General features: G+C 41.2%; 1 protein-coding gene across 3 annotated transcripts in view; it reads right to left on the reverse strand.

Annotated features, from left to right (window-relative positions):
• Positions 1–3,100: 3,100 nt before the first annotated feature.
• RALGPS2 (Ral GEF with PH domain and SH3 binding motif 2) overlaps positions 3,101–24,640 on the reverse strand; it is a 91,452-nt gene continuing 69,912 nt past the window's right edge. For 2 of the 3 annotated variants that reach the window (XM_026039822.1, XM_026039824.1), the window contains 7 exons: positions 20,470–20,524; positions 17,202–17,279; positions 15,891–15,996; positions 15,154–15,246; positions 8,042–8,147; positions 6,707–6,798; positions 3,101–4,697 (listed from right to left, as the gene is read on the reverse strand). In XM_026039822.1, the coding sequence (XP_025895607.1) occupies positions 4,668–4,697; positions 6,707–6,798; positions 8,042–8,147; positions 15,154–15,246; positions 15,891–15,996; positions 17,202–17,279; positions 20,470–20,524 (560 nt within the window). In that variant the 3' untranslated portion in view covers positions 3,101–4,667. The remainder of the gene's footprint in view (positions 4,698–6,706; positions 6,799–8,041; positions 8,148–15,153; positions 15,247–15,890; positions 15,997–17,201; positions 17,280–20,469; positions 20,525–24,640) is intronic. The other variant, XM_026039823.1, reaches the window with a different exon arrangement.

Genomic DNA, 24,640 nt, shown 5'->3' on the forward strand with positions numbered 1-24,640 from the left:
CTGCATTCACGGGTGCTACAGTACGGCTGCTGTTCTGGTAAGGGCGCGTTCAAGAACCCGGAACATTTTACAGCTCAGGAATAACGTATCCTTTCCTTGATTTCTCCACGCAAAGCTTCGAGCCCTGCTCCTAAAGCCACCTCCAGCACTTGCTGCAGGGAAGCTCAGCACGCCCTGCACAGGGCAGGGACTGAGCGCAGGGAAAAGCTCCTGAGCTTACGGGATACCGAGAAACGGCAAAACAAAGTCACTGAAGCCTCCTCTCCCCCTAAACCATTCCTCTTGTAGCTGCTTATTGGAAAGTAGCAATAAGCCGGTAAGGAATAAATCTGCTCGCAGGGTTATGCACTTCAGTGTTTAAATGAAATAAAGGGGAGAGAGAAAATGCTCGGTGGGCCTGGCGGGAAGGGCCCCGCTCCCCGCGCAGCCTCTCATGGGCCTGCAGCTGCACCGAAACCAAGGAACTAGTCCCCAGCTGATAAGACACTGACCAAAGTCCTCTTTAAACCACGTGCTCAGCGTCCAGACGTGTGGAAATTACAGCTGTGGTTTTGAAAGGGGTTAAGCTGTTCAAATTCAGTGCACGCTTGTGCAGATTCTCTTAACTCTCTCTTCCCCAAGCCAATCACTTTATGCACAAGCCATGTTTAGAGCAAAAGGGAAAGAAAAGGGTAGATTTGAATAACAAAACTTAAAACTTGACCTTGTGAGGAGAACGAGCAAATTAATTGAACTGATGTGATTTAGTGTCCTGGTGTCTTGATCCGTATTAACAGGCAGCACACTATAGCCAGATAGAGTAGACACTAGAAGATTAGAATTGCTAATGTTAGTGAGTTAGCCACAAAAATAAAATAAAATAAAATAAAAAAAGCACCAGCAAAGCCAGAAAAAAAAAAATTACACAATTTCTCATCTGATTTGGAAAGGATTTGCTAAAGTGACTTCAGCTGGAGAGCATTTCCTTTCAACATTTGTTATTGTCTCATTAATAGAGCTGCATTGTTCCAAATGTATAAATGCAAATAGAGTTTGACATTGCTAGAAAAAAAGGAGTTGGCTTCTATAAGGAAAGAGAACTAAAAATCCCGCTGTATTCTTTTGTGCTTTCTTTTACTGTACATTTTCAAATACACACAATGCGGGGAGGGAAGTTCAGCTGCTGATTGCCCCAACAAGCACCGTCCTTCAAGCAAGAGGCTAAAGCCGCCGAACGCGCAAGCCGCGGAGCTGACAAATAAGTCCTGGGGAGACCTTTATTTACCAAATTAACTTTTTTTTTTCTCAAAGACCCCCACAAATCTCCTTATTATGTTTCTAAGAATACAAGCATCGAATCCAAATCTGAAAAACCCAGCTATAATTAACTAGGACTAAGCTGGAAAGATAAAAGGTAGCAGCAGGTATGCAACATCTAGTAGTGAGTGCAGCCTAATGTGTTTTTACTGCATTTGCATTCACTTTTTAAACCAGACATTCTCTCTTGCTCAGGTTTCCCAACAATGTTGGTTCAACTAACAAAAGGGGTAAGTGGCCAGCAGGCGATTAACACTTGAAGACTTGCCATGAAGAGCTGTTCTGAATGATTCTTGTTCATATTCCTGCAATCAGGGAACTGTCAGAGGCACCTTCAACTTCACAACTTCACAAAAAAAAAAATCACAAACTGAATTGTCCAAGATTGGCTGAACTATTTCAGCAGTCACTGACAAGATGAAGAGCGAGAGCAGCGCACTCCAGCATAAGCTGAAGACAACTGGTCAATGGAGAGCGCCTGCTTAGTGGTCTTACCTGAACAAGACGCGTTGTCCTTGTTTCCCAGCACTACCTTTATTCACCATCACTTTTACAAAGCACCTTATCATTTTCTTTACAGTGTCTGTGACTGGTGAGATTCTTTCCTAAGCTGAACGGCGCAGTTTATCCCTCGGGGGTCCAGGCCATCGCCTGCAGGCACCAACACCGCAGCATTTCTGCGCCCCGCAGGATGTCGTGGCTCTAAAGGAGGTAAACTACAGAAAAGCACCACACTACTCATTTAAAAAAATACTGATAATGTTTTCTGTGTTGCTGTTATTCACTCATCACTGTAATGAAATATTTTACGAAACTCCTTAAAATACAGTCTATGTGTCCTGTGAAAAACAGCGTATCAGAGTGGGAAAATAAGGATGAGGAGTAGGAGGCCCAAGAAGAAGGCCTGTACCAATAACAATGTGCTAGATGACTTGTGCACTGTTTTTTTCCACCATCCTCCTGCCACAAAACACCTAACATAAAACATCTGGAGAAACAGGAAAACAAACAGCACCTTGTGATCAGGCTCTGTCTTTAGCAAAGCTGAGAGATGTCAGGCTGGGGCTCCCGGCTGCCGGCTTCCTTTCACGAACAGGAGGGCAGGTATGATTATGCTGCAGTGACTCTGTATCAGCTTGCTTAAAAATAGCCAAAATTCACAGAGCTATTATCCACAATGCTTAAAAAAGTACACACGTTGTTAAAAAACAGTTGTTGAGAAGAAACACAGGTTAAGTAATTCTTTTTAAATGGAGACGACCCAAACAGAAGTTGTGCAAACTGTACGGCAGTAACAGGGCTGGCTACGAAGAGGTTCCCTTCTCTATGCGCCCGACGTGGGTCCCCCTGGGCGACGGGAATGGGGAGGGATCCAGCACGAGCAACCTCTTTCCAAAAGCCACCGCTCTCGGATCAGACCCGACTATTCTTTGCCCATGAGAACAGTAAGGAATCGCAAGGGACACGCATCCCCACGGATTCTGCTGGAGTTCTAACAGAAACATCCTCCTACTTTTTTCTCCCTACCAAGAATCAATCCACAAAAGCTGCTCTTGGAAATATAATCCAGTCTATTAGTATTTTCCCCAAGTCCAAGAGGTGTGTTGTCTTTTTTTTGGTGTTCCTTTTCTTTCTTTCATGTGAGATTGGATTATCCTCCTCTTTTTCCCTCCCCCAGAAATGAGAAAATAATCATTTCCATTACAGGATTGATTTTGACTCTGGAAAAAGTAACCAGTGGACTTACAGGCTTCTATTCTGATGCAATAAATGAACTGTACATTTTCAAAATCATCGCTAGTACTAGAAACCTTTATTACACCGTCAGAGAACTCTGCCACAGACTGGTAGATAGTTTGTTTCTGTTCAGAAAGCAGCATCATGGAGGAGTCTGCAAGCTTATTTACGGCCACTAATCCACGAGGTCAATGGAACATTTACTACTTTTTCACAGACTAGAAGTTCTGATATAAAATTCATATTTTGGACAATGTTTCCTCGCTTTAAAACAATCATATTTCTGAAGATTAAATAAGGACTAACCACCTAAGAAATTCCACCTGACTTCAAGGAAACGCAAATAAAGCAAGGACCAAATTCTCAGGCATAACACACACAGGTAAAAGCATGGCTCCCTTTTTACAATCCCAGTGTTCTTCCTGGAGAGTAATTTCAGTGACTTCGGAATTATTTCTCTCAAGAAAGGAATTTTGATAGTCCTAAACCTTTTCTTTCCTTAAGTTAATGCATGTTCAATTAGGTACTTTCCTGAAGATCAACACAGCTTCTGTACATAAGGTCTGCTTTAGGCCATGTTATCAATAACGCACCATTTCATATACTTTGACCAAGACAGATAATAAAAAATCAGCAATCGCAAAAGGAGAGGATGAATGCTTGAAATCGTGCCTCTGTCATTTTCAAATGTATGTCTTTTAAGTGATATTATGAAACATCTTACACTGACAGTGTTCCCTAGCTGGTAATTAAGATACCCAGAGAAGTAAAATACCTCGGTGAGCTTTAGCAAGGTCACGAAACCTTCATGTGCAGAAGTGTGAAGGGCATAGAAATAAAAAGGGAGGGAAACACTCGGTTCTGACCCAACATTGCTTTCACGGGTCTCTCTCACGCACACCAGCCACCCAAAACACGTGAGCTGTGTTTCAACCAGGAACTGGGGAACAACGTACCAACAAGAGTAATCTGGTGTCTAAGTGCTCAGCGGCCGCCCAGTCTGCAGGTCGGCAGGCTTGCAGCTCCGGGAAACCCGCGCTTGTCCCAACTCCCACCCGCAGGGCGGAGCGAAGCGGATGCTGCTCCAGGCTGCGCGCGCCCGGGGAGGCCCAAGAGAGCCCCCAGGGCGGAACCAGCACCTCCAGAACACGAAGAACCTCCTCTACCTGGCTCAAACCCAGCTTTTGAGGCCACCCTTCAGTATCAGTCTGTTTGCTTAAGAATACCTAAAAAGGTGAGTTATTTCCAAAATTAGTATAAAGTTAAAAGAAACTCAAACTAGCTACAATCTATTGAACTCAAGCACAGCACCGCCAGAAGTTTCACACACACTATTTGGTGTTTCTCGTTGGTTCTCCTTTCACTCTTTAAGGCAGTGGTTTCCACAGGTCAGTTCAGAGAACGTTATGAAGCATGGTCCATGGCAATGCATGTTGCAACTCCATTTTTGTTTTTTCTTTTCCCACAGGGGACTTATTCCTCAGCCATTAGTGGTTTGTTCAGGGCTCCAGAGTTCAGAGATCCAGTTGACAGGCTCTGTTCTGGCACAGATACAGCTGGCACATCTTTCATCAGGGCCTCATTCTCAAACATGAGGTGGTTCAAATTGTTCTCTTTTGCTTTGAATTAGCCCATTATTCAAAAGTCATCAAGTTGGCAGGAACCTGAAAGTAAAAAATATAAATAACAGCAGATGTTATTGTGTGTAGTAGCTTTTCACATTCCATTTTCATAGACTATTCACAAGCAGGTTGTAGCATTCATCCTATCTCAGAAAAAGGGAAAACACAACTGTTATTAATCATTCAAGGACACTTAAAGCTGTAGAAAGCCCAAGAAGAGCAAAGATATTAAACTAGAGCATGGTTTGTGGTTTCAATATATTGCCTTAGATTATATCTTGTTAATTTTGGTGAAATTTGAAACGTAAATCCCAGATGAAATCACATTAACATGATCAGTCTCAGTGCCAGGCTGCACAAGCAGAACCTTCTCCCCTGATTCCTATTTACAAAGTCCCACAGGTCAGGGAGCCTTTGAAACTCAAATAAAATACAAAATCTAACTTTGTGGTAGATTTCCCAAATACTGGGGAGAAGAGCAATTCTTGTGTTCATTGTTAGAACAATGGATGCACCGAAGGTAACGCTGTCAGAAATGACAGAATCAGGGTAGGTCAGAAGCAAGTCAGCAGTCTTCTCCCAACCAAGTCTTTAGCTTCTATGAGCATTTCTCCCCTTTGATCCAACAGAGCAGGGAAGGAGGGCTTGAACAAGCTTCCTGTCTTACATCCTAAGGTGATTCCAATTAGAGTCTTTGATGGATCTACACCACTTTTACAATGTGGATCTTTAGATATATTTTGCATTTCAGTATCAATAACTCTTTACTCTTTGCAGGACTGCACTTAGAGGATCTGACAAGCCTTTCCCCTGGCATATGACTGATATGCTCTAGTATTTTTGAGATTAATTTACCAAAAAAAAAAGAGTTAGTTATATAAACACTTCTCCGGGTTTTTCCTATAGAAAACCTAAGTGCCCTGTTTGATAACATTTGACAGATGTATTTCTTGCCTACCTTTACCATTCACCTATAGGAGAAAAAAACAGTCAGCCAGGACACCATTAACACTTTTCAAGCTGTTAAAATTGTTTCCAATAGGATTCAACTTATTAAGTGCCTATACTGTCAAAAGCATCCATCTTTCTCGGGCAGTCATTCTCTCAATATCAAAACAACACAATCCATTTTCAACAATACCACAAGGTATTTCTCTAGGAGAAGTATTGGTCAGAGGTCAAGTCAGGATAGAGAAAAAAACCTAAAAGATCTTTTTTATTCACTAAAAAAAGACACATTTCAGCTTCTATGAAGCCACCTATGACATAATGTTCGTGGAAACTATAGGGGTCCTATGCATTAATTAGGTACATGAGGTGCAACTATACTGCAAGAGCCCATACGGTACCCACGGTGCTTTAGAACAAGTTAGGAGCTGCACATGCTTTAAGCATGTTTGCATTATAGGGTCCTGTCCAGCCCCTTACTGAGTAAAAGCTTTTCTCAGGGGCAGTTGAGAGCAGTCATCACCTCCTTGCAAACACTTCCATTGCCACTATTTGCTAGTAGCAAATTCCCATCTTTTCCGGCGAGGAACACCCAACTTCCTTGCCAGTGTCTCAGGTGCTTTCAAAGGAGCTACTGAACCTCTTCTGACTCTGTAGATTTTGCTCAGAAGCAGAAATGAGAAAAAAAATATGGAAAATGACCTGGAGAGATCCTTTTGTTCCCCCATCCATTTTAAGGACAGCCAAGCAGATGCAGGCAAAAGAGATCCAGCAAATCTTTTTATGACTGTAGGATGGCCTTTTTTTAAAGAGGCCATGACAACAATATCGCCACTAGGTAGAAATTTTTAGAGCACTCCTTCCGTTTCCCAAAATGCCCAATTGCTTTACATGACCCTCCAGAGGGGCTCATGACCTTCCTTCCTTACCAGAGCAGCTCTGGGGACTTGTTTACAAAGGAAAGCTATGGCAAATCACGGAGCACGTGAAACCAGTGCACAGGCTGGTCAAAGCACTCTGCTGTTCCCGAAAAGCAGCTCCCTATAGCGCAGGCATCGGGAAGATCTGTCCCCGCTGACTTTTCTGCAGCACTTGGCGCTCACCTGTTGTCTGTTGCTTTGGCAGGCAGCACTCAGGTGTTTAAACCACAGCATCGCGTTCATTCTGTTTCCAGCTTGAAACTTATATGAATTTCCTGAGAGAGGTAGGAAAAAATGAAGAACACAAATACTACTACACTTAAATTCTATCTATATCCAAATAAACATAAACTGAAATGCTCCCCAAGTATTTAATAACAAAAAGTCCCTGTAACTTTACACCTTAACTGGCACAGGAGCAACTTAAAATGTTTGACTGAGGCCAAGAGAAGCCCCGGCTCGTGAGGGATCAGCCTCCAGACATGCTGGATTTCAACTAAGACCAGAGGCCAATACAAGACAACATTTCTCAAAACCGTATGACTAAGATTTGGTGTAGTTCAATGCCATTATTCCAATTTATTTTATATATAGTTTCATGAAATGCATTCTAAAAATCTACCTTTGAAAATAGCTGAAAATTAGTTCTGAACATGCTGACATATTTCAGGCCCATATTTTCAGACTGTAGTATCATACAGCATGCTTGGACCCAAAGGGGCCAATTACTTCAAAAGTGTTTCAGACTGCAGTTGCTGAAGTTAGGCAGATCAGCACTCATAATTTGTATGACTTGTAATTTATCTATCGGTTCCACAGGATAGATATTCTGAAACAAATGAAATTTATATTGGAGTGTGGAAGTGAACAAAGCAATGAATAATGTTAAGCTACTCCTGCACAGCTGCTTTTGATGGTCTTTCTGCTTGGTTTAAAGTGCTGTGGAAAAATAAAAACTTCTTTGCTTATAGTTTAAACAGAAAACAGAGCTCTATGTTGGAATAAAGGATTTTTTTTTCTTTTCAGTTCTCTTTCATCATTCGATTTCTCTGCAAAATAGTCAAGTTGCACTGTATTTCATGTGAAGAGTGCTGCATTTGAATAGATATTATACTCTGTACTTTTATTTGGAGGGAACTGGGGACTGGCTGAGCACTAAGTCTTGTACAGAACTTGTTTTTTTTATTGTCTTTTAGCTTCATGCATATCAAAATGTCTATGAATAGTCTTAGTCTAAAAGAATGCAGGTGAATACTTCAAAAAAATACGTAAGTAGAAGACAGAAAGGCCTCTACTTTCTGCCTCTGTTAAAGGCAGAAAGGAAGTCTCTTTAAGGAATCTCTATGTTATGTGATAATTGTTCCCATAACATACTAGCCGTAAACATGATGTTGGAGACCAGATGAAGTAGTAATAGGTAATATCCCTCCCAAATTTCGTTACAGTTGCTCTTGAACCCCCGGCAAGGTAAGTGCTTGCTCTGGGATTTGCTGCACTCGGGATGCTGGTGGAACTTACCCTTCTCAGAATCCGTCAACAAAAAGAGATCTGGATGCTCGGGGTCGTCTGCCATCATCACCATCCAGCCGACGACCGACACATTCTTACTCGGCGTGGATTTGAACTGAAAACACAAGCAGAGAGAAACCCAAATAAAAAGCTTCAACCTGACTGACAGCACTGCACAGAGCTTTTCAGAAAGGTGACTCCTCTCCATGTTGCTGTTATAAGCACAGAATAATGTTATTAAATTTAATAGAAGCACAGCACTTCATAAAACTAAGGCAGGCTATGAATTTAATAGGGATTTAGTGGAAAACACATTTTCCCACAATGAACAAAATTCTGAACAAATAAAAAGGAGTATCACAATCCAATCCATGTGGTGACAAGCATCTCCTCACCATATTATTGCACGCATGGGGCCATCACAGCAAAAACCCAAAGCATTTTACCAAGCATGAGGGTTGCCAAGCTGATCTTTCAATTGTTAAACAGAAGGACTAAACCTGGGCACCAATCGCTCAAAGTCAACACACCTACTGATTATAACAGGCTGTTATTACACACAGCGTGACTCCTGGGCACAACGTTAACCGTGTAATTAACAGGCACAAGTTCATAAACAAAAGAAATCAAATAAGGGGAATATTTTATAAGCAGGTTCACAAGACATAACATGTTCGTTTATTGACAGGATATTAAAAACCTGGGTTTCCTGCTGCTCAAGGTGTTACTTGTTCTTTGAACAGAAGTTTTGCCACTTCTTCCAAGCCCAGTACCTGTCTTGCCCTCACTAGGTTCTCTCGAGAGCTCCTCTTCATGTACCTGCTCAATATGATTTTCTACTTCTCAGGCTTCTCATCCGAGTTCCAGGCTCCTTGCTCATTAAATCCAACTCATTTCCAACCCACAAGCTCCCTTCTTCCCAGACTCTATCTATTAGCAGCCTGTCACAACCCACCTCTCACCGCTTGCTCAGTCCTGTCATCTCCCCGATCCCTAATTCGCTCTCTCAGGTCTCCAGCTGCCAAGTCTCCTCTTCCCATCCCCTTTAGGACTGAGCATTCCTGCCTTCTGCAGGGCGTCAACCTACTTCCGAGTCCAGAAGGATCAGCTTGGTACATACTGCTCTATCACAAGGGTTTTCCTGCTTTTTTGGAATTGCACTCCATAACAACAGGCAATAGTAACCTCTTTTTAATTACAGTTATATTTAAAAGCTCTAAAGCTGAACATCTATCACTTCAAAAATAACACTGCTTTGTTGTTAGAAGTCTAATAAAAAGAGAGCACCAGCAAGAGGTACTGTTCCTGCCAAGTAGTTTGAGGGCATCGTGAGTGAAATACAAGTTTATAACAAATGTTCTTTACAAGACAATAGATCTCATAAAAAAGATCCATTGCAAATTTCATGGCAATTATGCCAATCTACACCATACATTAACTAGACATTTTAAATATCTAAAAAAGCTGAACTGCCTGGGAGTTGAGCTGTGCCACAGGTTACCTTTTAAAGCTCAGAAAAACTTCAAATTTGAGTCAATACTTGAAAAACAGTGTATCTTAACCATGTTCAAAATAATTTAAGTCCCGTTTCTCCAAGCCTTTTAATTCTGTAAATGCACTCCTTGCCTGCCTCCTCCTCTGCGTCGCCGCAGTTGCTCGCGGGAAACATTCCACTCCAAGCTCCCACCAGCACATTTAGGCCAGATCTTCATAGCCTCGGTGCAAGTACTAAACGTGGAGCCTCTGAACGGATGTTTGCACAGACAGCTTCAGGGCAAGAGTGAGGAAGCCTGTTCTCACTGAAGACCTGTGTGTCGACCTTGGAAACGCATGGCTGCCTTGGCATCACTGTAGATAAAACTGTGGAAAAAGGCCTTTCTTCATAAAACCTGCCAAACCTGAGCATATGTGGCTTGAAGCCATTCCACTGCCTTTGGGAGGCATCTCAGAGGAAAACAACACTTTAAAAAAATAAATTAGAAAGCTGCATCAGACAATATTTCTTTACAGAAAGCAAGCGAGGGCTGAATAATATCAGTTCTTCCCAAACCCTAGTTCTTTCCAAAAGGTAACCACAATTTCTTCAAAGAATCATTTATCAGTGCTTTGCAGTGAGCAATAAAATACGTAAGGAAGCTCCACCTGAAAAGTGGACTGAAAAGTGAATAAAACAAGGAGATTGCTCAGTTTTTTTTTTTTTCTTTCAAAGTAAAACTGTATATGATGGGCTTGTTATGGACTCTCTGAAGGCACCACCTTCAAAAATAAGATGACATTTAGAAATAATCAGGAAAGTGCAAACTTCAAAGTGCCTTACAAGTGTGTGAATAGGTATTTTTTAAGAGATTTGGAAATGTAAGTCACAAAAAGATTTTAAGGTTCACTGTAGCTCCTCAACTGCACTCCTATTTTTAGAGTCTCATGAAAATAAATGATATACAACCAAAGAGGCTACGAGCAAATATGTGATGACAGCCGACCTACAGTATGTGAAATACTACGGAGGCTCCTAGGGCTTGCGCTTGCTTTTCCAAAACTTGTCCCTGCCAGACGCAGGGCTGCCAGAGCCCCTGCCGGGGCGAGCGGTGGGAAGGAGCCGGGCGCGGGGCGGGAAGGGGCGGCCGGGGGGACACCGGCTGCCGGCGCCGCGTCCACGCGCTCGCCGCATCCCGAGGGCACGCGGCCCGGGGCCGGAGGCGCTGGAAGCAGCATCGCAATCAGGGTTGCTGGGCCGCTGGAACGACACTGTCCTGTTACATGCAGGACTCCGCACAGCTCTGGTGAGAGCTGTCACATAAGTACCTTTTCTGTTGTTGTTTGGAGCCTAAAAGCATTTAGGCATAAATCTGTGAATCAAGATCTTTGAATCAATTTGTGAACAGACTTCTCGCTCCAAGCTGTTGCCACCTACAACTTTCCTCCTCCTCCTCCTCATCCCCGTGGGGACTTTACAGCTTTCTGACATGAAGTCATTCTCTCAGGGTCTGAACCCGAGCGAGCGCCGGCTCGAGCCATGCGTGCCAGCCCGAGGGCCTGGGCATCGACCACCAAGTTCCTGGCAGCTCCACTAAAAGGGAACAGTTCTGAACACAACACGTAGAAAAAAACCTTGGAATGGAGCAGGATCCTCCTGGTAAAGGCTCACAGCTGCTTTCTGAAATATCTAAGAACATGGAATAATCTCCAGAATATGCTATACTGCCACACTGATTTTTCCATCCCGGTCCCCTGGAACAGTCTTTTATTCATATATGCTCCTTTTTCAAGGAAAATACTGTTCTCTAGGCTAAATGTAATATGGCTATTTTCACTAATGACTTTTTCTAAAGGTGAAGAGCTTTACATTTTTATTTTGGAGGCTTATTGCAGGCACCATTTAAACAGAAGAAAACATCTTAAGTGACCTCAAAACAGTTTTTGGAGATTCTCCTGTACGTCATCTCTGGATTCACGTACTCATTATAGATAAACTTTTCATTACCACATTAATAACTGAAACCTGTTCACTACTGTCAAACAGACAAAGCTCCTTCCATTCAGTTGTCTTATCTGCTGAGCACAACCAGCCAGCCCACCCTGAAGTTGATCCAGGGCTAGCTGAATTCATCTCATCCAGGAATCTACAGCATCCTCCTCCTTTGGATTAGGATCATGCCCAGATTATGCACTGGAAGTGCTCCTTTTTCTTTTACCACAGATACAGCAAGAACTGGCCTTCCGCTATCTATAAGGGAGGCAATTTCTTGCTCTTTTTGTTGGATTTCACTGGGATCTTTCTGAGGTAATTTTCCAAAGGAGTTGGCTACTAGAGCTTGGAAGAGCTTCCAGTGTCTGCACATTCCAAGTGCTCCATCTCCACAGCCGGGAGCAATAGCAGCAGAGCAGCCAAATGCATGCCTACAATCAAGACAGTTATTTACCACGAGAGCTCTAGCCAGGAAATTTTATATAGCACAGGCTGAGTTTGTTGTTTCCAGCAATCCCTTCATTGTCACCAAAGCCTTGGGAAAAGAAGTTGCGTGGAGATTTCTCCATGGCCGCAGAAGACGTTGGGAATATTTTGGATAGAGGGAACCCCATGTGACTGTTGCCCACTCACATTTTTTTTCCTCCTTCCATTAAAATTTCCTTCTGAAATTACAACCAAGTGACAACTGAAGCAAGTCCCTTGACAAATCATCATCATAAACTCTGGAACAGAAAAGAGGGCTTTGGCACAATAACTCTGCAGTGACACCGGGGAAATCTAAACCGCCAGCGAAAGCAAAAGAAGTGCTACAGGGGCTACCTAGAATTTACTGATCACCGATTGTATCGGGTTGTTTAATAAACGGAAGCCTCTCATCCTATTCCCCTAACCCTGGTTTCTCTAGCAAAATAGCTTCCTCCTTAAATTCCAGCATTTAGCCTATACTCTGGGTGATAACCACCTTTGGAGCAAATACATCTATTCACCAGGAGCTACTGACTTGACTGAAAGCATACACTTCCTGACAGCTACTTTGGGATCATCTTTTAATCATCACTACACTTGGGAAATCAAATTGGAGACCCAGGCTTTGTACCATTCTTTGTATACAGAAGCAGAAAAAAAGGCTTCCTTCCTTAAGTAACTACAAGCAGTCAAAAAAAAATCAGTCCAGTTCTCTAGTAACAATCCTTAAAACAAGCCTGCTTTCGCAGGCATTTCTCTTTAATACAGTTGTTTATTCTCCCTTTCCTGGGAACGTAACCGCTCCACCTCATCTCAGTATTCACCCCTTATAAGTAGATTTTAAGGTCTCCTAGGCTCCCTGTGTAAACTTATTAGGTTATTAGTCTGCTGGCATATCCTTGAACAAATAAACAGCAGAGCAAAAGGCTGCAAGAAATTCTTAGAGATGCTAAGAACGTGTCTCAGTTCACTAGGAACTTCGTTGTAGATATCACAAAAATCAGAGTGATCTGGGGGATTAAAAAAAAGGTTAATGGAAATGATTTTTCAATCTCAGAAAATGATTTCTGAAAGAGTCTTCTAAATGGATACAACTCCATTGTTGAGATCAAAGTGATGGCTTTTGTACTAACAGAGTTTCAAGGTGATCAAATACCAGATCTGTATTTTTACATTTATTTTTACTATTCCTGAAGAAAGAATAAAACCATTTAAATGATTAAAACTGTTCTTCAGAAGGAACTGGCTAAGCAAATACACCATATAAAAGCGTGATACACTCAATTCCCAAACAACAAAATTACCAGCCTTGCGTTCCCTGTTAGACAGACATTCGAGTCTGACGCAATCACAGAATTAGAGAGGTAGGAATGGACCCCTGGAGATCCATCTGGTTCAACCTCCTTGGCTCGAGCAGAGTCACCCAGAACAGGCTGCCCAGGACACGTCCTGGTGCACAGGGATAGTCCTCTGCAGTGCTGAAAAGGCTTCTGATTGAGTAAGTTCAAGTACGGTAAAAATCTTCCATCGTTCATACCCTCACAGAGGAAACAATGAACAAAAGACATTTACAGAATGCATATTCTGTTCTTTAAAGAAAACAAAGTAGAGTTTTGGCATAAAGCCTAAAGGCATCACATCAGCAACAGGAGCACAACGTTTGACACTAGGAAAAAAATTATTTTCCATTTCTGAGTGTTTCCAGAGAAAACAAGCAACCAACTGTTGGTGACATAATGTCAGTTTTAGTTTTCTTTGGGTTGTGCCTTTTAATTTACTTTAACAGTTTGCATTTTCAACATTTCTGCTCGTAATAGCTTATGAGCCTGCTCTTTCCAAATAGCTTTTCTTTTAAGGAGGCCCTTCTGTACGTTTTTTGCCGATACCAGAGGCAAATGAATACAAACACATACACTTTTCTAGACACCCTAGAGACGGGATGCCTAGACCAGGACCAGCAGAGTCCTCCTTAACTGACAGAACGGATTAAGTTGGATCAGTTTAGCTTTCACCTAAGTAGTCAAAGCCAACAATGGTGAGGCAGATGGATGTGCTAAAGAAATTATGCAGGTCTTCCTACAAATAACTAGGTATTATTCAAGCGACCGAGTAGAAGAATACTGTTTCCTAATTAACTACTTTCAAGGAAAATGAAAGTTACTCAACTTTTATAAAATAAGGCAACAGCACACACAGACTTTACACACAGAACATTCAAATATCCAGAAGTCTACTAAATCAGAAATCCTAAGCTCTGCCCTCTGAATGCAGTAACGCTAGAAATCAGGAAACAGCATTTTGTGCCAAAAAGAAATAAGATAGTCCCCATTCTAGGATTCCAGAGCACATCTCAGTTTCTAAAATTACATAACTTTATGCAAAGCAAATGTTCTTCAGTGACAGTTGTCATAAATTAAACTGAAACACTGGCCAGTGCAACTGCCTGGAATTCACGGTTACAGTAGAAAATGAACTCAGAAAAAAACCCCTCTCAAAATGTACCCAGTTTTCTAGCAGAGACAGTCTGTGGCACATACAATCCCTTTATAACCAAACAGTAAAAAGTGAACTGTGCACAGCAAAACATCCTTAGAACATCTAGAGAAAATCCTTTTATTACTTTCCCACATAAGCAAAGTATTTTTAGCTCTTTCAAATAAAGAAAAGTGAACAAGAAGTACGCCAACATCATGTGATGAGCTGGCTCTGTGCAACATACAAAGCATTTTGTAATGAGTAGTAGTTAACAGGCTACAGGATGAGACAGAAAAAGCAGAGAGGAGTATGATTTTGCCACAGATAAGATCAAGATATATTTAACTTTATATGTAGTGACTTCCCAGCCTTTCCACATCAGTGCTTTTAATTAATCTCAAGTGACAACAGACAACTGCAACACTTGGGGATCCTCAAAAGATGCAACTTCTACCTTGGAAAAGCAGGCAGACACAAAGCCCAACTGCTTCTCTCCAGACCAACAGTTTTGGAGACCCGTGGCATATGCAAAGCAGATGTTCCTGGAGTAGCACATAGGAGTACATGATATTTCCATTAAGCCATCTCCTCATGAAGAGGCAGACTGACTGGAAGGCAGGTAGTGCTTACTAGAAATCAAGCAAGTCTTAAACTACTTTGTGCTTACATCAGGCAAGAACATTTTAATTTGGGCAGATACCTATTTACATACATGTTTTCTTTCTGTAGCCTTCAGAGACTTTGCAGCATAGTAGAAGAGCTGAGTTCCACACAGTGCTGCCCAGTATTTTGTCCAAGATGCTACCTAGAGAGAAAAAAAAAAATGATATGCTTTGTATTATGGAGCTATAAAATATTTTACATCATTCTGCAATAAAATGACAGCACTGTCAAGCCAAGTCATCATTCTCTCCTTATTTTCTGCTGTTTCTAATTAGATTCACATGGGCACACAAATCCACTAAGCACAGAGGAATGCAAAAATAAAATGTGCTTTTCTTTATTAAAGATTTTTTTCTGCATCTGATCTTTTACTTTTTGCATCCCTTATGGTGCAATTCATTGAGCTAAATAGAATATACTTATCTTTGCATTATTATATGCACTGCCATATAATTTACTATTAATATTAAAAACATTTGCAATGCAACTACTTCGGGTTACCATCTCCTAATAAGCTGTCATGACCCACCTGCCATTCAGGAAGATAAAATGGTTAATGGTTGTAAAGTTATTTGTAAGTGTATGCAGCCCTGCAACACATCACACTTCACTTCCTCCTCCTATAGAGCCTTACATTCTGAATAAAGCCACCAAATAAAAGAATGCAAATGGTGGCAGGAATTAGTAAAGCAAAGGAGGTCAGGACACTGAGCTCGGTTGTACCAGGGCCATTTTTTCTTCATAACTGGGCAAAGGAAGATGAGAAAATAAATTCAGAAATCTTACAGTAGGTTTTTTGCCTTCTTTCAACAAAGTTTTCCTCCTGAGAACACCTTGAATAGTAACTGCTCCTGGATACAAATGAACAGCCAGATCTTCAGATTCTAGAGAGCTGAAAGGAGCATGCAAAAAATAGTGTGAAAATGTATTTCTCCTAAAGTCCTTCTTGAATCATTACTTCAAGCTAATGCAAACATCTGTGTTTTAATTTAGAAGCGCTAGCTTTTTGTTTAATGGACTTAATGGTGGAAAAACCAATTTGGCTATTACAATGGTTGCTGTTGTGGAATTTACAGTCACAAGCAAAGGTGATTGTAAAGTTAATTAGCCAAGCAGGTAATCTATAACTAAAAAGAATTAACACTCAAGACAACTAAAACTCAAGAACAATTAATTCTAATTGGCAAACATTTGTAGCATATTCCTAATATTTTGCATGTGTTAAAGACTCTCCTTGAGCTCTGACAGAAAAGCCAGTGGTTTTTGTTAGGAATATTGGAATCATAAACACATGAAAGAAGCAGCAAAAGCTCAATTACACATGCACAATTTAAAAAATATCTGAAAGCAAGAACAGTGGCAGGAGCAGTTATAAAGGAGAGAAACCTGAAGCACAGCTTTTGGGTGCTTTAATACACCTGGTGCTCTACTAATCCTCTAGCCTGCATAGGGTCTAGGAGCAAAGGCCCAAAAGTGTGAAATGAAAACCTAGTTTTACTAAACTTACGACGCTGACCAGCTTAAATAATATTTCCAGTTAGAAGAAAAAATTTACCACAGAGTAATTTCAGTAAATGCCAGTCAGAATATGCATCTTAAGTGCTGGGGACCCAGCAGTTTTCTAGAAAAGTTAAACAGTGTCTCAAATAGCACTGCCAATAAAGCCTGATTTGCGCCTCGGCCGCAGCCCGTGGGCGCAGCTAGAAATCGAGGCCGCGTTTTCAGTGCCGCCAGGGCGGAGGAGCCGCCGGAGCGGCAGGAGGCGGCGCGGAGGAGCCCGGGCTGGGCCCGCTCAGATCAAGCACCAGCTCAATTAAGGCATCTTGGGGGTCACCCACCACCCAGCGACACCGCGGTGGAGCTAGCCGGGGGAAAACAGCTTGCTCTCAATGAAGGTGCAATTTGGATTTGCGCACCACAAGGAGCCCATCTGGTATTTAAGTCACAGAAGAGGAAAGCTCAGTTTTGAGAAAGGAGTCAGCCCTTATTTTGCCACACAAGTTAGAAAGGTAACACCAGAAGACACCAACACTATTAAACCAAATCACCACCACCAGAGGGAAGGTTTGTGACCTCTGTGTGCAGGGGGGCTGGTACCTGCTGGCCTTCATGTGGCCGCGATAGCCATTTCGTGCCACTCTTGTCCCCGGACCGAGAGAATGGTACAACCTGTTCCTGTTGGATTCCATTATAAATTGTATGTATTACATATACTGTTATTCACACAAACAGCACGATTCCTAACAGAGTAGCAACTTGGGGGTGTGTGTCACAGAGCCACTACTTATCGAGGACATTCAGAAGAACGCATGAAGAGGTAGATAGCTTTTATTTGAGCTCTTTATCAGTACTCCTACTACTCTTTATTATCTATTTATAGGTGCTTTATTGGAATGAAAGATTAATACGTTCTAAGACCAAAGTCAGCATTTGCTTAGATTAAATGAAAATATGAGAAGGGAACAACATGAGAAAAAGCTCTGCTGCCTAAAGACATTGGTTGCACATTCTGTGGGTAGGCCCAGAACGTGGGGCTGAGAGGAACTAAAACCAAGTGCTAAATAACTTTACACTTTGGCTTTCCATCTCCCAATCAATCGGTAATGCCAAGAACGCAACGAAAAGCAGGACTGTCTGCTATGATACAGCAGCTCGCTAAACCATACACGTCACAGGAAAAAACACGAGCATTTCACGTGAGAAAGCCCTGCATCCCGTTTGGAGGAAGCCTGGAGATCAAGACCTTGGCGCTGCCTGACACTGCTTAAAACACGGCAGTGTCGAGGAACGCCAGGTAAGTGCAGCAACACCTTCGTTCTCCAATTTACGCAGGTTTTAAGCTGTATCTCATATCTCAGAGCCCTTAACATACACTTTTCCACATCCAGGGCTTGGATTCTAGTCTTATCTTTTGCATGCAACTTTGCTTCACTCGAAGCTGGTTTTCCAGACCACATTCCCAGTTGACAGAATTCCATTTAAGTCAATAGAAATACAAATATATACCCGCTGATTTACACTGTTATACTGTTGCCTCCTTTTTTAAATATTTGTTTTTATAATTTATTTTCTTGAAAGACTTAAAATCAGCTCTAATTCTATAGAAATTAGGTGGTTAAATACAAGAATAGGAGAAGTTTATAGGCAACATCTCTTACATCCTAAAAATTTAACAAACTGTCCCACTGGAGGTGTTTGGTACTAGTGTGAAAACTGCTCCAGCATGGACAACCAGTATATCTCTGCAGGGAATATCTAAGCAAGCAATATTTTCAGGTTTTCTTCTCATCTCAGAATAGCACTCAGCAGGCAAGCAAAATCCCGAAGAGTAAGAGTTAAAAAAAACCAAAACACTCAAATATCACAGCATTAAACAAAAGGCACAATTTTCATTTCTCACCAGGTAAAAATTCTTCCTTAGCCGAACAGAGAACTACCAACATGCTATGTATGAATTGCCACCTACTAATCTTTCCCAGAATAAACCCGATTTCCTCCATAATAGAGATCTTAGAAATATTTTTAGTTCGTTCAAGATTTAGACAAAGCAATAAGAAAACCCAACTGTAATACGAGCAGTATATCTGTTGGTAATATATTTTGTATGCAAACAAAACACATTTCTTTCTTACCTTTCAGCTTGTTTTTGTGTAGCAAGGGGAGCACTGCTCTGGACTGGAGCTATTTCAAGTCATCCTATTCAGAGACACTCAGGATGACAAACAACGGGACGGAAGTGTCACCTTCTGTACTACTCTCACAGGATACAAATGCCAGGACTTAAGTCCTAAGTCTCTTCTGACTATTTTCCATCAGCCTACGGGACTGCCAGTCCTGCAAGCTTTCTTTCTCCAGTTTCAGAATCAGTTTCCTTTGCTCTTAAAAAATCATCATTGACTCCAAGTCTCATCCTTTCCGCATTTTCCAGTTACAAACAGCAGGAGGGAAAATGAGGAATATTTGATATTCCACACACAGATTCCCCAGGTAACAAAGGGAACAGGATTTTTCCTACCCGAAAACCCTGTTGCCAAATCACTGGGCAGCATCATCTTCCCACTCACATGATATAGGAAGTAGTCACTATGATATGTTCCCACTTTTGTTAACTGCTATCAGACCACTAATGCTTTTCCTTCGCTCGGATAAGAATAGTAGAGCATTGTACAGAGCAAAACTGGGGATGCTCTCTCCTTACCTTAACATACACATTTCCCATTATTACCTATTAAAATCCAAAACATTATTTCATCGTTAAATACAAACAATAGATGGGTGTTGTGTCTCTGCAGAATTTCACACGTGATGCTTTGAACATTTCTCAAGAATTCAATCCCTCTCCTGGGAAGCTGATGGGAGAGCCTGTCCTCAGAAAACAGGCAACCTCAAATGGAGCTCCCAGAGGGCTCTTAGGAAAGAGAAATACTGAAGGCAAGTGGAATTTAGAGGAGAAGGAAACTTGAGACTTATGCTTGACACTGACCAAACCTTCCAACTCCTGGGCAGTCTAGGTCAGCCAGTTCTCATTATACGAGAGATGAAAAAAATCCCTGCTTTATTTCAGGAGTCCATCCAAATAATTCTGGAGAACACTACTACTCTCCAAAAACACAAGCTTAAGTCTGAAGTTTACTACAATTCAAGTTTCCGATGTTTCTTGAGGTATGGAAGCCTTCAGTTCATTACCTTGTCTAAGGCTTTCCCATATAACTTCTGGGGGTCCAGGAAATAACCTGGGCTAGACTAATTCTGTAATGCAAATGGGAAAGAAGAGCAAGAAGAAATCCCTTCTAACACTGCAAGCTGCATCAAAGATGACACACACAAGATATGAATTTCCTTTCTGACCCTATTTTCTTTCTCTGCTTACATGAAATGCTCTTTCTTCTTACCCAACAGAACCTTAATGACATTAAAATACAACGAGTGGTGATCTTAGTGACAAGAATGAAGGGAGCAAGAGTGGCAGTAACATCTTGTGGGAGTGAAAATGGAGAACACTGGTCATGTGAATAGTAGATATGCAAATATATAAGAGCAGACCAGGGTTTAGTGATATTCTGGCTCGTCTGCTTAGAAGAACTTGAGCCACGAACATGCGCCCAAGTACAGAATGCCCTGCTAACTGCTAGTGAGCAAAAGCTCCCTCCCAGAAACCAGAACTTAGTATGTGATCTTAATATGGTTTAAGCAATATTGGTTCTCAAATTCTTACATACAGAAGATTCACAGATCACTAAAATAAAGCATAATTTCTCCAAGACTGAGAAATTCAAAGCTAATTCCTAATTCCAAGATTAAAAAAAAAAAAAAAAAAGAATGTTAGATAACAAAAGAGCCTGCTTTGAGTGACAGCTCTTCTTACCTTTCAAATGCTGGCCAGGATGTCTCTTCACTAAGTTCCGAACCATCACTGCTACCTTAAAGATCAGAATAGACAATTCTTTATTTCATGATCAAACTAGCTAGTTCTATTAAATCAGTTGCCTTTCAGAATATTTAAGACTAAATGCACAACAAATTCCTAAAATATTGATATCTTCCATAATTTGATTCTTATTTATTACATCAGCTCACAAGAGCTTCTCCTTTCATACTTCATGAAATCATCTAATACAAGTGCAAGTAATTTGTTAGCCACTACCAAGTGTCAGCTCAGCAAATAACAAATTACATTTACAGTAATATTTATAGCAAATATTTTCAGTTTGAAAATTAGCATTTAATTATGGAAAAATGATATATACACACATACATATTTTAAATATCTGACTTTTTTTTCAAAATTCCCCTTACAAATTTACTCCTACCCAGATCACAGCTGGATGTTTTGAAACCTATAGTTTTTCAAAGTCTGTAACAGAAACATGGAAATCGTTGATTTCTAGTGTTTGAAGCCTCCTATGTTTCTTTAATATCTATAAATAACTATAGGATTTTTTAGGTTCTAAACATTTCCAAAAGACTTCCACAACAAAAGTTCTGATGCACAGACAAAAACCACCTTTCCTAAAAAAGGCAAAAATTATACATTACCTCCCTCCGTCCAAAACAAAACAGAAGTGAAAGAAACTGCTTTTAACTTAGCAGAAGTTAGGTGCCTAGCCAATTTCTGCTTAAACGTTAAGTACACTATTTGACCAGGACCTCAACTGGAAATGTTTCATTCATTCAGTACTTTAAAAAATATATCACCTTCTTAAATTCTTCTCAAGTATGTACTCAATATTTGTTTTTTCCCTTGACAACCTCAAGCAGGTCTTCAGGGTAAACTTAATAACACATCCTAGGTAGTTTAAATCCTTTCAACTAAGTTATCTTTTATAAAACTTTCAGTTTTTCATTACAAACCACTTAGCACAAGATAGTCTTCTTGGTTTTCTTTAGAATCACTTCACAGGATCATTTGTACAGCCTGATGAGAAATTGGAATTGTATTGTTCTCTACTACTATCTAACAGAAAGGCTTTTTCCTGTCTCAGAAACAGGGTCAACTGGCAAAAGTGGTTTTCAGGAATTACGGTGCAGATCTTCTGAGAGCTTGCAGGGTTTTGTAATGCGGGTCTCTAGCTGTGCAGCTGTGTCTGGCATGTGCAGCCGAGCACAGACGGCAGCCTGGGCTGCAGCCACCCAAAGAGCGCGGCCCAGGCTGCCAGCGGCGCGGTGTGGGAATGTCCCCCGCCGGCACGCTCCTTTCCCCGGCTCCAGGCACAGCATCCACCCGCTGCGCAGAGCCCGGGGCCGTGGAACGCTTAACACAGGCTGCCTTCATCCACACGCTAGTCCCCAAAGTTCAACAGGTGTTAACATAAACAAACCAACCCAAAATGTTTTAAAACTATTCAGACCAAAAATTCTTTCCCCGCTGTGCAACCGACCTCTTTTGGCTCCAGCTACACAGTGTTTCCAGAGCTCTAGACACTAACTGCTCACCGAGCCAGTAAACTCAAAATTCTATCGTTGAAGCCCCCAACACGGTCAGCAGACCAGATCATCTGTTGGTAGAGCACAGCCCTGCTGAGGTCAGCGGGACAGACCCCATCTCCTACAAGATACGTTCTGCCCTGTCGAGTCCACTGCTATCCCCACAGACACATTAGCCACCGCATTTAGCTACTGCACAATGAAGTTTCAATGAGGTCAAGTTTGGCTTGCTAGCAGAAAAACCATGGGGTAACGACTGGCAAAGGGCTCAAAGATTAAGCTGCCCGAGAATCACCACACATGAACAGCACTGGCAGCTCATGAGTCACATAAACCAGAAGTGCATAACTGGGTCAAGATGGGACAGAGATAAGGGTCAGAACAGGTGCCCAGATCACACATCAGAATAGGCCCTTTAATAAAGGGGCTAATAAAAAGATCGAGAAAGGAAGAGAATCCTACAGCTCCTGTATAGAGCCTCAAATTTATCCATTTTCATACGTCTTTTTCAGCCTAAGGTGTTAAATGCTTCTTGAATTTAGTCTGCCATGAATAAGTAGTTTGCAATAGCAGGAAAGTTAAATAGCAAAAATTTACGGCACATTTAAACAGGATTAAAAAGCCTTCCCTTTGCATGCAACCCTGTGAGCCCTTTGATCTTCCCAAGCAGACGGCTGACGACTCGGCGTCCTCACCACCCGAGCCCAGTTGTACAGGGCAAGGAATCAAACAAACGTTGGCTGTGCGGAGCCCTGCCCCGCTGCAGAGCCTGCCAAAAACCTGTAAGCACACGGATACACCACACCTTGACTTCACTTACTAAAAGAGAAATAGAATCCTTTGTAGAATTCACGTACTTTGAGACGGTGACTTAATAGAGCAATTCATTGAAATGCTGATTTTCTTGTAAGCTTTTTATGCCAGTTAGATTGGGAAATGTGCTGCTCTTAAAGGGACTTCAATTAATTTGTCTGCATTTAAAATACCTTTCATTGCATCTACAGCATTTTTTTCTGATTCTATTAAAGACTCAAGCAAATGCTCAAGGGCCTTAGTTTCTCAAGACCTTCATTTATCTCGTTGAAAGTCTACAGTTGAATAGTCTATAAAAGAAAACACTCTGAAGTCAGAATTGAATCTGCACCCAAAACGGTTAAGAACAATGTGTGTTTCCTTTACATTTTTTTGAGTGTCTAAAACTAAATTCTTGATGCCAGGCTGAACCTGTGCAGTCATAGTTTTACATGTGTAATATTTAATAGGTATTAGACCAAAATCTTAGAGAAAGCTCTTCAGCAGAATAATCTGCCTAGCATACCGCATGCAAAGTTAAGAGGAGAACAACCACCACAGCAGCAACATAAGAAAACAGGGAGATATTCTGTACCATCCCTTTCCCTATAGAATTGTCCAAACAACTAATTACTGTATACAGACTCAGCTTCACAAATGAACTTCAGTCCCATAACTGAGCCAAAGCATAAGGAAAGGTGAAAATGCCGGTAGATACTAACAGAGGCAAGCTGGACATTGCTGCACAGATGCTTTACAAGGTACAGCTCAATGAAAGAATACAGGAAGAGTATAAGCAAATTAGAAAGTATTAGAAAATGCTGTACTCCTAAAAAAAAGATCTTACGAATAAAAGACATTTCATGTAATGTCTAAGCAGAATCATGACCTAATAATCATCTTAATTTCTTCTACTTTTATGTTAGGTGGTAACCAGGTGCAAATATGTGCAAGTACACTTGGCAGAAGTGTGAAGAGAACTGTGCAGATTTAGGAAGGGGAAGCACACAGCGAGCCCATCAGAACAAAGGGACCACGGAACAAGAATATCTTGCAGTTGTAGACTTACTGGGGGCAAGCCAACAGAGGGCTCTCAGTGAGCTTTTACTGCAAATTTACTAAAAGCAGGGAGAATTCTGAATTGCCCACACAAAAGAGAAACACTTTTGGAGGTACTCATCTGAGTTAGCTTTCAAAAATCTCTGTGCAGCCAATAGAAATCAAGTGAAGTTTAAGGCTGTAAGTCATACAAAGTCTTTTTAGTCATGCAGCTAAGAACGGGATGAATTATATCCTCAGATATCCTACATTTTTTTTCCTGAGAGTTACAGGTTTTTGCAACATGAGTGGAAAGCCTATAAGCAGCCTCAAGTCCCTGAAATTAAGAAAAGCATCTGACAGGGATATTTGACTATGGTTACCTTGTTACAGGAGCCTATTTTCAAGTGATCCCATATCCTAAAGAGTTTCTGCATTGATGTTTCTTTAGGGATCATTCAATGCAAATTTTAGTGTATTCTTAGTATTTAAAAGATAAATTATACTGTCAGAAAAAAAGCAGTATGCTGTGCACTACTGTGAGAATGGATCAAACTTAGTACCATAACATATCCATCACTCATATACATGCTTATGGTTTGCAAGGAGAAGCAGGCAGCTAAACTAACCACTCCGTTTGCTAATATATAGAAGATAATTTCATCCAGTCATCAATCTCAAGTCTAGTGATGCTGTAACTCATCTCTATCAGAGATTAAGAGTATTTGCCACAGAACTAACTGAAGAAATGCAAATGGAAGTGCCTTTGTCCACATGTATCC

The sequence above is a fragment of the Nothoprocta perdicaria genome, unplaced genomic scaffold (genome assembly GCF_003342845.1).
Source record: "Nothoprocta perdicaria isolate Ctin4 unplaced genomic scaffold, notPer1 scaffold_243, whole genome shotgun sequence".
NCBI lineage: Eukaryota > Metazoa > Chordata > Aves > Tinamiformes > Tinamidae > Nothoprocta > Nothoprocta perdicaria.